The sequence below is a fragment of the Gymnoscopelus braueri genome, assembly GCF_963280865.1.
Source record: "Gymnoscopelus braueri genome assembly, chromosome: 24".
Lineage (NCBI taxonomy): Eukaryota > Metazoa > Chordata > Actinopteri > Myctophiformes > Myctophidae > Gymnoscopelus > Gymnoscopelus braueri.
The window spans coordinates 12,310,319-12,323,375 of record NC_137626.1 but is presented as its reverse complement, the minus strand read 5'-3'; the positions used below and the strand labels follow the sequence as shown (position 1 = coordinate 12,323,375).

Below are 13,057 nucleotides of genomic sequence, written 5' to 3'. Positions count from 1 at the left end.
GGGTCACTAGTACTTAGGCATAAAGGGCTCTGATTGGAGCCCGTTGCGAAGATCAGATCTAACATGTAGCGTTGTAGCCACCAGATTGTTATTTCACTTAAAGGGGAATTTTGGACTAAGGTTTTCTTACCTTTTCTATGATGTTATGATATGATAGGATGAATGGTACAGTAGAAAAATGTCATAACTCCATCCCGGGTCCGCCACAGCTTAAAACGTGCGCCAATAGGCCTTGCGCTAAGATCGCGTATTTTAATAGCTTTTTTTTTTTTTTGAGAGAGAGAGAGAGATCTGACGTTCATAGTGACAGAACACTGTGAAAAAAAACAAAAAAAAAACTAAGTCTCGCTAGTCGAGATTGAAATCTCGAGATTTCAATCTCGTCTAGCGAGATGGAGTTATGACATTTTTCTACTGTACCATTCATCCTAAGATATCGTAACATCATAGAAAAGGTAGGAAAACCTTAGTCCAAAATTCTCCTTTAAGGCGTCCCACAGGATTGTTAATTCAGTTACTCCGTTATTAAGGTACCACCCAAATTTAGAATAAACACGGGAACATTCTCATTCTACTACTCTGCCACCAAAATGTGGAATACCCTGACACCATTCATTAACTCATTCACTGCCACAATTATTGCTGGCCGCGTTTGCCCACTGCCAGAGATTTTTCATTGAAAAAATAAAAAGTACTCAGGGGCCGAGATACAGAATTTTTAAGTTTTAAGTTAACAAGGAAGTGGATGGGAGTCTAGATCTTCGAAAAATCGTATCTCCTTGGTCTTTGGGTCAAAAAAAAATAATACGTTTTTTTTACGTCAGTGGCAGGATTGGTAAACGGGAATAATTACGTTTATTACGTCAGTGGCAGTACTGAGGATGTGAAACACTGTTCTTTCAAAACGGGCCTGAAAAAGATATCCATCAGGAGACCACAAGGGGAGGTACATGTCATTTCCCATCTCCTTTGTACACATAGTATTTGTATTTGTTGATGACATGTATTATTGTGTTATTGTTTTATGCTATGTTGATTTTAATTGAATACGTGGAAACATGTATTCAATGGACCACAATGGAAACGAGTCCCAAGGATTGGTTTGTGTCATCCTTTCAGCCTTAATACGTTACTGTACCACGTGTTGTTTACATTTCTGACAAATAAAGTATTCAATCGATCAAAAAAGACAAAAAGATCAGTCTGGTCACGTAGTCAGAACATTTATTTCAATAATAAAATACCAAAACAATAGAAATGGGCTTGAAAACGTTATTGATAAATTGTGCAGTGTCTTTGTTGAGAAGTGTACAGTGGGAATTTGATTGTGTATTATCATTGCCATGGCATCCCATTTACAATAATACAATATTACAGTAATGATAAAAAGGTGTTTTCTCTACTGTTTATGAACCTTTGATGTGTAATGACTATATCAAATTAAACATATGTGATACTGTGTGTGTCCTGTAATAAAATAAATCCTTGTGCTTGTATCTTAAAGTCCTCAATTCAAAAGACATTTAGGGATGGAGGACTTTGGGAAATGATGTGTGTTTTTCATATTGGCAACACAGTGCTTTGGAACTTTTCCAGAGTCCACTCTGGTAAAAAAAAAAAGAAGAAGAAAAAGACAAACTTCAGGGGGAGAACGGGAGAATGTCTGTGAATTAGCAGCAGCACACTTCAGGATTAAGCATGTGTCCTATTCTCTGGAGATGAAACGTTACTGGCAGGTAGCTTTCATTCGCTCTGTACGATTACTACCGGTATGTCCGTTAAGATTCTTCACTCCGACTTTGTGACTTTGTCTCCTGCTGCACCCTCCACGCAGAGAGCACCTCGTCGTCTTCGGCCTCCGCTAGGGCCCGAGCTCTGACCCTCTGTCTGGTCTGCGCTATGAAGGCCGAGACGTCGTCCTCCTCTCCGCCCTCGGCTTCGACTCTCCTGTTTGGTCTCGCTTCCGTCTCCGCGCCGTCGTGCCGCGAGAGGTGGCCATACTTTCTCTTTGTGGCGAAGTCGCCGTAGCCGTCCGTTCCTTCGGCGCTCTCGTCGTGAGCCCCGTATGACCTGCCCGCTCGCCCGTAGCCGTGAGAGAACCCGTTTGAGGGCGATTCTGCGTCTACCGGCGTCCTCTGGTAACGTGGCTCGGGGCTTGACCTGTATCTGGACCTGCTGTAGTGTTGATTTTGACAAAAAAAATTGATTCAGTTTTAGTCATACTCTTTTGAATCAAATTCCATTAACTTTTAGTCATATTTTAGTCATCTGAAATGTTTTAGTTTTTGTCTAGTTTTAGTTGACTAAATATCGTAAGATTTTAGTCGACTAAATCTACAGTTGATTTAGTCGACTAAAATGTATTCTGGCGGTGCCTTGATGGTGTCATAATGGCTGATTTTACACTTAGTTGCATGCTGAAAATAGCAGATCTTGTGAGCTTGTAGATCTGCTATTTTCAGAATGCAACACCTGAGCGCAACCACACATAAAATAACTTGTCTTAGTTCTACTCCATCAGTCCCTCCCTAACATTTTAGTCTAGTTTAAATTTGTTGACGAAATTGTCAATATATTTAGTCTCAGCTTTAGTCGTCATAGCTTAGTTTTTATCTAGTTTTTATTTCGTTTTCGTCAGTGAAAAAAGGTAGTCGACTAACATTTTTCGTCATAGTATTAGTCGACGAAATCAACACTGACCTGCTGCCGCCGTATCCCTCTTCCTCCTCCTCTTCGTCGATGGCGTACGAGGCTCTGTGGCTCGAGTAGTCGAATTCAGAGGCGGAGGCGTCGAGGTCGTCGTAAGGGTCCTCTGGTGGGTCGGCCTCTGTTCCGTCCACTGGTTTCCTTGGGGGAGGCCGGACGCTCCTCAGCCAGTCGTCGATGTTGGTGTCCTTGCCTTTCTCCAGGGCCGTGCTGAGGTTCAGGCATCCAGACAGGCCGTAGGACCGCTTTGGTTTCTCCGCTTTCTTCTTTTGTTCGTCGAGGAATTCCTCCTCCCTCTTCTCCCTCTCGTCTTTCTCCTCCTCGTCCTCGTCGTCCTTTGGCTTCTTCTTCTTGTAGAGCGTGCTGTGCTTGTTGTCCTCCAGGATCTTCTTCCTCTCGTAGGTCGCCATCTTGTCCCTGAACTCGGACCTAATCTCCTTTTCCATGGAGTCGAGCTTTTTCAGGTCCACTTGGTCTTGGAAGAGGCTGAAGAGGGGCACGCTGGTGGTGGTGATCTTCTTCTTGGACCCCAAGGTGGAGTCCAGTGTAGATCTCATGCCAGTGAGGCCCGAGGCACTGGAGAATCTACTGCCAGAGAGCACCGACTCGGCCCTGCCGCCTGCGCGAGCGCGGGACAGATCGCTGGAGTAGGACGCCCCGCTGAGCACGGAGCGCTTGTCGTCGTCTGCGGCGCCGCGACCCGAAACCACACTCGACGCACCCGTTCCGTAGCTGAGCACCGATCCGGCGCGTGACGGGGGAGGAAGGCTCATCATTTCGTTCTGTTTCTGCACAAGTGTTTCTGAGACGACACTGGCGATCCAATTCTGGATACTGGCCAGGTTGACCATGGGCTCTCCGCCAGGCCCCTGCATTGTGGGCACCGGCAGTATGGGACATATAGGGGGCGTGGGCTGGGCCGCCCCCGCAGAATGTGCCGACCTGACGCTGCGAGCCTGCGACACCGAGGATATGTTTGAGGACCGGCCGCTCAGCACGGACATGTTGTCGTCGTTGGCGACGCTCGGCGGGCCGGCGACGCCGGCACCGGCCCAGAAGGCGGAGAGCGGGATGGTGCTGCCACTGACGCAGCTCCCCGCCTCCCAGTCGCACATGGACTGGCTCTCCTCCAGGTTCTTCCGCGAGCGCTCCATGACCTCCTCGCGCCTCTGCCTGCGCTTGGCCTTGCCCGAGTCCTCGACGCGGCTCATCTCCAGGATCTCGTCGTTGCCGTCCTCGCCGAGGCGCTTCTGCTGCTTCAGCTTCCAGGTCTGGTAGGCCGTCAGGTTGACGTCTTCCAGCGACGGCGTTGGGCGCACCTCCGTCTCGCCGTCCCCGCTGACCCCCGACACGGAGCTTCTGTCTCCGTCCTCTCCGTCTTTCTTGTTCCAGCCGAACTGTATCCTCTTGACGCGCCAGCGCTCCAGCGGCGTCAACTTCTCCTTGTTCTTCTGGCAGAAGTTGTACATGGAGGAGGAGTCGGACATGATGCTGGCCACCTCATCGTCCATCTTCTTGTGCGCCGCTCCGGTCGGCCCGGCGGCGTCGCTCTCGCTCTCCTCCTCCTCGTCTTTCTTGCGGTAGCGGGCGGCGGCCTGCTCCTCGATCTCCCTCAGGCGCTGCTTCCACAGGTCGGCGTAGCTGGTGCAGCTGGAGGTGGACGTGGCGTCGGACGGGGGGCCGCGGCGGTTGCGGCGCTTCACCCGCTCCTTCACGGCCCGGACGTCCTCGCTGGTGACGCTCTCCAGGTCGGCCGTGTCGCCTCCCACGCTCCTCGCCGGTTTCCCTCCCATGAGGGAATCCAGGTCGTCCTCTGCCTCGCTGTTCAGCTGCGCCTCCCACCACTCGTCGTTCTGGTACTTCTCGTTCCTCCTCTGCCACTCGCGGATCATGCCGCCCACGCTGTCCTCGTCGTCTTCCTCGCCGTCTTCCTTCCCGCCCTCCTTCCCGGGCAGGGCGAGTTCCTCCTCGCCGACCCCCGTCGGTCCTACTCCCCCCTGGCTTTGGGCCCGGGTCCGGGCTGCGATCATCCCGCTCTTGAGCGCGGCCGCGGCCGCGGAGGACGCCACGCTGCTCATGACACTGGCCGCGTCGTCCCCCTCCTCCTCCATCATGATGGAGTGAGCCTTCACCCCGACCATGCTCTGCTCCTCGTCCTCGTCGGTGTCGCCGTCCTCTTCGTCGTCCCCGACGGCGTCGCCGAAGATGCGGGCGCGGGTGCGCGCGTCGACGACGGAGCACTGGCTGAGGGTGTCGTCGTCGTCGTCCCGCTCCTCCATCAGCGTCTCGTTGAGCTCGCGCAGCTGCTTCAGGAAGCCCTCGTGGGGGCAGATGGCGCGCTTCTTCCTCAGGGTGGTCAGCGCCTCCATGATGCTCATGCTGTGGAAGATCATCAGGTAGGCGGCCACCAGGACGGCGGAGCGACTGACACCCATCATGGAATCCACCAGCACCTTGCCTGAGAGTAAAAAGAAAATCTCTGTGTCAAATGCAATTGGGGGGGGGGGGGGTACCAGGGGATCCCCAGCAAAATTTGTTAATAAATCGTCACAATCATTTTAACCCCTTTTATCCATATTTTATACTTTGGCTATTAAAAAATAGCAGATATACAAGCTCATAGCGCGGCGCGCGGAACATTTGTGCAAATCTTTGAATATATATTTTTTTTTACATTTGTAACTCAAATCTTTGCTTCTAGGGGGTCCCTGGAACAAAATATTTTGAGATGGGGGGCCAAATACATATCACTTTGGGGGTCCTTGACATGAAAAGGTTTGAGAACCACTGGTCCATAGACAGGTCTCTCTCACCTTTATGTGTAAGCAGGGCCTCGTCCAGGAACTCGGCCGTGGTCCTAAAGTGTGGGGAGATGTCGGAATCTTGGAAGTCGTCGACTTCAATGCCCAGGTATTGGACGGTCATGCCAGTGTAGAAGGTGGGTCCCGTGTAGACGCCTGTGCCGTGCGCCGCGTTTATGATGTGCGTGATGCCCATCCGCTTCAGGCGAGCTTTGTTGACCGCCACTGATCTGAAAACGAACGTACAAAAGTATGTAAAATAGAACAGTGGTGTAAAGTAACTAAGTACTGTACTGTACCCATTAACCCATTGATACCTGGAACGCATCTGTGTCACTTTAGATGTCTTTGGCTATTCAAAAATAGCAGATATACAAGCTCATAGCGCGGCACCGAGTGCCGCGCTATGAGCTTGTAGATCTGCTATTTTTGAAAAAAAATCTTGAAAAAAGAATCTTGAAAGAAAATGTTTTAGATTTTTTTTTTCAAAATGTTTCAAAATTTCAAAACTTTCAAAAAACCTCAGGTCTTAATGGGTTAAGACCTGAAGCCGATTCTACAAATGTCGTCTAAATCCCAACGGTATTCTGAAATAATATCTATAAAAATGTCTATATTAGTGGTGCTCAAACGTTTTCATGTCAAGGACCCCCAAAATGATATGTGTTTGGTCGCGGACCCCCATCTTGTTCCCAGAAGCAAAGATTTGAGTTAAAAATGTTCGCTTTAAAACAATATATATTCAAAGATTTGCACAACATCATCTACAAGCTCGGCTGAATAGCCAAAGTGTAAAGTAATGCTTTTTTAGCTCAAATCAAAAAGTGACACAGATGCGTACAAAAGTATGTACTGTAACAATACTTTACACTTCTCTCCCACCTTCTTCCCTCCCTGATTATAGTTTGTCAGATCCATCTTCCTGTGGTAACATACGGAAAAGCTCATCTTTCCATCCCTTATTCAATCTTAACCGTATAAGCCCCCACATTGATGCTTCAAATCAAATGTCATATTTTCTATTTCTAAGGTGAACCAAATACAAATACTTATGATTTTGGGGGTCATTGACATGAAAAAAGTTTGAGAGCAACATTTTTTTTCAAAAACACTATTTAGAAGACATTTGTAGAATCCCCTAGAAGCAAATAATTGAGTAAAGAAATGTTTGCTTTAAAAAACATACACATTCAAAGATCTGCTATTTTTGAATAGCCCAAGTGGACAAATGACATCATCAACCCTGCGACGGGCGTTGTCCCCCTTCAGTAAAAGATAAACTATTTTTTAAATAAATACAATATTTAAGGTGTTTTTAATTTTTTATTCTAGTTATAGAGGGCAATTATAATGTATTAAGGCATATTTGGCTTATTAGCCAGGGATCCTTTAAAGTTATACTAGGTAACTTTAAAAAAAAAAACTAAAGTTAGATTGTATATCTTTTGTGAGTGGCAAATGTTTCACAACACCCACTCCATGAATTTCACCCCCGAAAGCCTTTTCTAAACATATTTTCTATTGAAAGTGGAGTGGGGCGTCTTTCCGGCGAAAATTACGTCATCCGGCCGGAAAACGGAAACGGAAATGCACCGGTTTCCTGTTTGTCCCGGAACTACCGCGCTAGTAACAAAAAGGAATTTCACGCTGTTTTTATGGCATTATAGGATTTGAAGATGGAAAAACAACAGCAAAAGAAAGCACAGCTCACGGTAACTAAAGCTCCACTGGCTAAGAGATACGATCCGCAGATAGTACAAAACAACAAAAAGAACGCTTTTTGAAACACTTCCGCCTTCCGGTGAAAACAAATGGAATTCTGGGCAATGCAGGAATCCGCTAAAAATCGTTCTTTTGGGACTTGCACAGTAGGCTACCCCATAAAAATAAATTAAAAAAAAACGTAATTATTATTATTATTGACTCACTTCTCGGCGATAAAGATGTTGGGCCAAACCTCGTCCACGGGGTTGGCGGGCGCCTCCAGGCGGTCCTGGACCATGGCTCTCTGGATGTCCATGACGCAGGGCGTGTTGTAGGGACTGCGGTCGTCTATCATGTCCTTGACGCGGTTGTACAGGTCCTCCACCATCAGCTGCTCGGCCGTCTCCAGCATGGACTCCGGCACGGTCTCCACGCGCACGCCGCGAGGAGGCAGCTCTGTGGCAGGGAACGAGATATACCATGTGAAAAATAGAACAGTGGTGTAAAGTAACGTAAGTACATATACTCAAGTACTGTACTTACGTTTATATGATATATGTAGCATTCTTCTGTAGCACTTGCTTTCGCAGGATACAGCCCTTTGAAAGCAAGTGCTACAGAGGAATGCTACATGTAGGCTATCATGTAAAGAACACCGGACAAATGATTATGTTAGACAGCTAGTTACCACCAAGGGCCCAGCTTCCTGCTTTGAGATTGAATCGAATGAAGGAAGAGAGCTCAAGAGACAGCTCACATGAATGGCCTGTAGTTTCGCTGTTTTACCCCTGCTGGTGTCAGAAAGAATTTATCTCAGTGCAAGCGGATGGGTTTTTGACGAACTTTAGACTTGATTTTCTTACCTTAATACACATTAATTGTCATAAATACTATATGCTTCCAGTCGCTAGTTTAAAGTCTCCTTTCAATCATCATGATATGCGTTCTGGTAAAATTATTGTCCCATCTTATCTTAAAATTGACGATAAAGTAGGCTATGCTCTAGGAGGGGCGGGACAATGTGTCGCGATGCGACGCATTGTGAGCTTGTAGAAATGGGACATTCTGCATAATGAGTACTTTTACTTTTGTACTTAGAGTATATTTTGATACCAATACTTTTGTATCTTTACTCAACTAAGTTTTGAATTCTGTACTTTTAATTGTAACAGAGCATTTCTACATTGCAGTATTGATACTTTTACCTTTAAAAAAATTGAGTACTTTTTCCACCACTGCCTCCATATGCACGATGAAGCGTGCATTATGCATCAAGCAGCACGTGGCTAATACACCAGCAGATCAAGAATATGATCATGTGGGCACAAAAGGTTGACCATAATATATACATGTATGTATGTATGTATGTATGTATGTATGTATGTATGTATGTATGTATGTATATATATATATATATATATATATATATATATATATATATATATATATATATATATATACATACATACATACTGCATGTCAGAAATCATTTCATCAATCACCGTAGCGCTAGGACATCCGTGGGAACATTAAAATGCTCCCCAGCGCTGTAATGAAATTTTAACGCACGGCAATCACGGACTGCGTTCGAACACATTAGCACTACTAGTAGGACGAGGACCGAGGGGAGTCTTAATGATTCATGGGGCTTGGGGGGGTCGCATGGGGCCCCACTAATAATAATGAATCAATATTTTAACCCATTAAGACCGGGAAAGCATCTGTGTCATTTTTAGATTTCTTTGGCTATTCAAAAATAGCAGATATACAAGCTCATAGCGCGGCACCGAGCTTGTAGATTTTCAATAAAAAAAACAAATCTTTGAATATATATATATATACAGTATACATTGTTTTACAGTATACAATTGCTTCTGAGGGGTCCCTGGAACAAAATATTTTGAGATGGGGGGGGGGGGGATACATATCATTTTGTGGGGTCCTTGACATGAAAAAAGTTTGAGAGCCACTGATATTATAGCAACGTTTTTATAACAACGTTTCTTTCGATTTAGAAGACATTTGTAGAATCCCCAGAAGCAAAGATTTGAGTTCAAGAGTTTCACTTAAAAAAAAAACATATAGGCCTATAATAGCCAAAGATTTGCAAAGACTATCACGATTTCTTTTTCAAAAATAGCAGATCTACAAGCCCATAGTGCTATGAGCTTGTAGATCAGCTATTTTTGAGTAGCCAAAGAAATCTTAAAATGACACATGGACGCATTCCCGGATTGAATGGCTTAAGGGACCCGGTATCCTGTGTTTTAATGGGGCCCAGAATTCTCAGCAACGGCCCTGCTGAACACTTAAGCTTAAAGGGATATTTCACTTTCAAAAAAACTTTGGGTCATTTTATCGTCTACTCAGGCTTTTGTGAGCCCCCCCAGACCGTTTTTAAGTTGCTTGATTTAGTATTTAGATATTTGATCATCATTTTATCAGACACGCCCCCTTCCTATACAAACCCATTATAACTTCAAACTAAATTTTTAACCCAATAGATTCATCAAAAACACCCGTCCTTGGTTCTGCTGACTCACCCTGCCCTCCTAATACGTGAGGGGGCCGTGGTTTTTCGATTACTTTTTAGATTTCTTTTATTAAATCTTTTTATTGTATATATATATATTTTTTTTAAACGAAAAAAGTTATCGAAAAAACACGGCCCCCTCGCGTATTAGGAGGGCAGGGTGAGTCACCAGAACCAAGGACAGGTGTTTTTGATGAATCTAACATGTTAAAAAACATGTTAAAAACATGTTAAAAAAATTGAGAGTTTGAAGTTATTATGGGTTTGTATAGGAAGGGGGCGTGTCTGATAAAATGATGATCAAATATCTAAATACTGAATCAAGCAACTTAAAAACGGTCCGGAGGGCTCACAAAAGCCTGAGTAGACGATAAAATGACCAAAAGTTTTGTTGAAAGTGAAATATCCCTTTAATGACAGGTCATATAGGAATGAATGATGTGCTATTATATTATATAACACTATATTCAGTGCTGGAAAAAGTAAAAGTATCAATACTGCAATGTAGAAGTACTCTATTACAAGTAATAGTCCGGAATTAAAAAAACTACTTGAGTAAAAGTACCAAAGTATTGGTATAAAAATGTACTTAAACTACCAAAAGTAAAAGTACTGAAATGTTTGAAAATAGCAGATCTCACAACGCGTCGCGATGCGCCGCCTTGTGAGCTTGTAGATCTGCTATTTTCAAATGGCCAAAATGGGGCTAAAGTGGTTAATGTATGTTTCATAATATCATAATTTATATCTGAAAAGTAACTAGTAACTAAAGTTCAAATAAATGTACCGGAGTAAAAGTACAATATTGGGATCCGAAATGTAGTGGAGTAGAAGTAAAAGTATTGGAAATTGGAAATAATCAAGTAAAGTACAAATACCTCAAGCATAAGAGATTTAAATAGGTTTAAATAGGATTAAATCTGACTTAGGCCAAAAAGGCCTAAATCAAGTCACAAAACCATGTGACTTAGGCCAAAAAATTGCCTATTTTGGCCTAAGTCACACTAGGGAGTTTAGGCCAGTATACAAAAAAGGGGAGTGAACAGCATGATCCTTTTCAATTAGGAGATGGGCGATTTTACCAGAGGTGGCCAGTGTCATGAAGAGCTGACTTAGGCAAAAATATCATTTACGGTCGTTGTGTTTAATTTGCTGGCTCCTCTCACCCTCGTTGATGATCTTTTTGGCAGCGATGGCTGATGACAGGTGGATGGGTTCCATGTAGATGCTGTCTGCATCAGAACCCGAGATCATGGAGAACCTGGACTCTGACAACATGGAGAGACTACACACAGAGAGAGAGAGAGAGAGAGAGAGAGAGAGAGAGAGAGAGAGAGAGAGAGAGAGAGAGAGAGAGAGAGAGAGAGAGAGAGAGAGAGAGAGAGAGAGAGAGAGAGAGAGAGAGAGAGAGAGAGAGAGAGAGAGAGAAAACAGAGAATAACCAATTAAGACCTGCAACGCTTCTGTGTCACTTTTTGATTTGAGCTAAAAAAGACATAATTTTACACTTTGGCTATTCAAAAATAGCAGATATACAAGCTCATAGCGCGGCACCGGGTGCCGCGCTACGAGCTTGTAGATCCGCTATTTTTTAAAAATCATCACATTAATATATTTATATTCTTTTACAGTGAAAATGTTTAACTCAAATCTTTGCTATACTGGGGGGTCCCTGGAACAACATATTTTGAGATGGGGGTCGGCGGCCAAATTCCTATCATTTTGGGGGTCCTTGACATGAAAAAGTTTTGAAAAACCACTGATATAGAAACATACGTTTTTCAGAAAACCGTTTTGCAGACATTTTGCAGAATCGGAACCTGAGGCCTCAATGGGATTAACAGAGAGACAGGGAGACGGCGGGGAGGTAAAGAGATGAGACCCAAATGTTAGTTTGCTGGACCGGCACACCTGCATGTTTCGGCTAGCTCAAGCTTGTAGATCTGCTATTTTCAAACATTTTAGTACTTTTACTTTTGGTACTTTAAGTATAGTATTTTATGCAGTATTGATACTTTTACAAACATTGTAAAAGTACAAACAAGTCAAACATTTTCGTCGGCTACCTTTTTTCACTGACGAAAACTAAATAAAAACGACATAAAAACTAGGCTATGATGACTTAAACTAAGACATATATGAGACAATATTGCAATTTCGTCAACAAATACAAATTAGACTAAAATGTTAGTGGAGAAGAAATCCGGTAGAACTAAAAGACAAGTCAGTTTATGTTTGGTTGCGCTCGGGTGTTGTGCTCTGAAAATAGCAGATCTACAAGCTTGTAGATCTGCTATTTTCAGCATGCAACCATGTGTAAAATCGGCCATTACGACGCCATCAAGGTACCGCCAAAATACACTTTAGTCGACTAAATCAACTGTAGATTTAGTCTGGCTTAGTTTTTGTTTCGTTTTTATTTAGTTTTTGTCAGTGAAAAAAGGTAGTCGACAAACATTTTTCTGTCAATAGTATTAGTCACAAAATCAACACTGGACACACACATACACATACACGCGCACACACACACACACAACACACTCACCACTACAGCACACGCACACGCACACGCACACGCACACGCACACGCACACGCCACACCAGCACACACACACCACACACACCCCAACACCATATGATTTCAGTCTCACTTACTTGGGGGAAGCACAGCGGAGGTAATGTGATTGGACGTTCTTGACGTTGGGGCCCTCCCCTCCTCTCCTCCTCCTCCTCCCCCTCCATCTTCTTCCTCCTCCTTCTCCTCCTCTCTCCTCTCCCCCTCCGTTGGGCACCGTCTGGTCCCCCAGGATCCACGGGCGATGCCATGGCAACCGGTACCCCTCCTGTCGTGCTTGTGGGACTTGGACCTGGACTCCTAGACCTGGTTGCTTGTTTCTCTCACAGAATCTGGCAACACTGCTGGTAGACTAGGTTTCTGAAGTGTCCACAGCCCTCCTCAGAGACACAGACCGAGTAGGAAAAAAATAGTACCATTTTGTCATTAGTGAGGACCAATTATATGAAGATAGGTTGAAAATGGGTGAAGTCGTCCTTTAACTACAGTATAACTATAAAGATAGACGTTTAAAATCGTTCTAACTCAAACGGTCATAAGTCATAGGTTGAGTCCAAACACCACAACTATAACAAAGACAACAGTGAACAATATAGTTCTATAGTTAAAGTTATAGTGAGTATGAACCGCCCTTTAAACACGACCCCTATTGTCCCCATTCTGGGGTAAACGCTGGCAGATAGCAGATCTACAAAAGTACAAAAGTATTGGCATCAAAATATACTTAAAGTACCAAAA

At 44.3% G+C, this 13,057-nt stretch overlaps 1 protein-coding gene across 1 annotated transcript; it reads right to left on the bottom strand.

Annotated features, from left to right (window-relative positions):
• Positions 1 to 1,778: 1,778 nt before the first annotated feature.
• On the bottom strand, positions 1,779 to 12,457 carry dusp27 (dual specificity phosphatase 27; the record flags this gene model as incomplete). Its single annotated transcript, XM_080422374.1, has 6 exons — positions 12,400 to 12,457; positions 10,911 to 11,029; positions 7,436 to 7,667; positions 5,520 to 5,737; positions 2,701 to 5,164; positions 1,779 to 2,175 (listed from the first exon to the last, which is right to left on the bottom strand). The coding sequence occupies exons 2-6, from the start codon at positions 11,020 to 11,022 to the stop codon at positions 1,779 to 1,781; spliced, it is 3,423 nt and encodes a 1,140-aa protein (XP_080278500.1). The 5' UTR covers positions 11,023 to 11,029; positions 12,400 to 12,457.
• Positions 12,458 to 13,057: the final 600 nt, after the last annotated feature.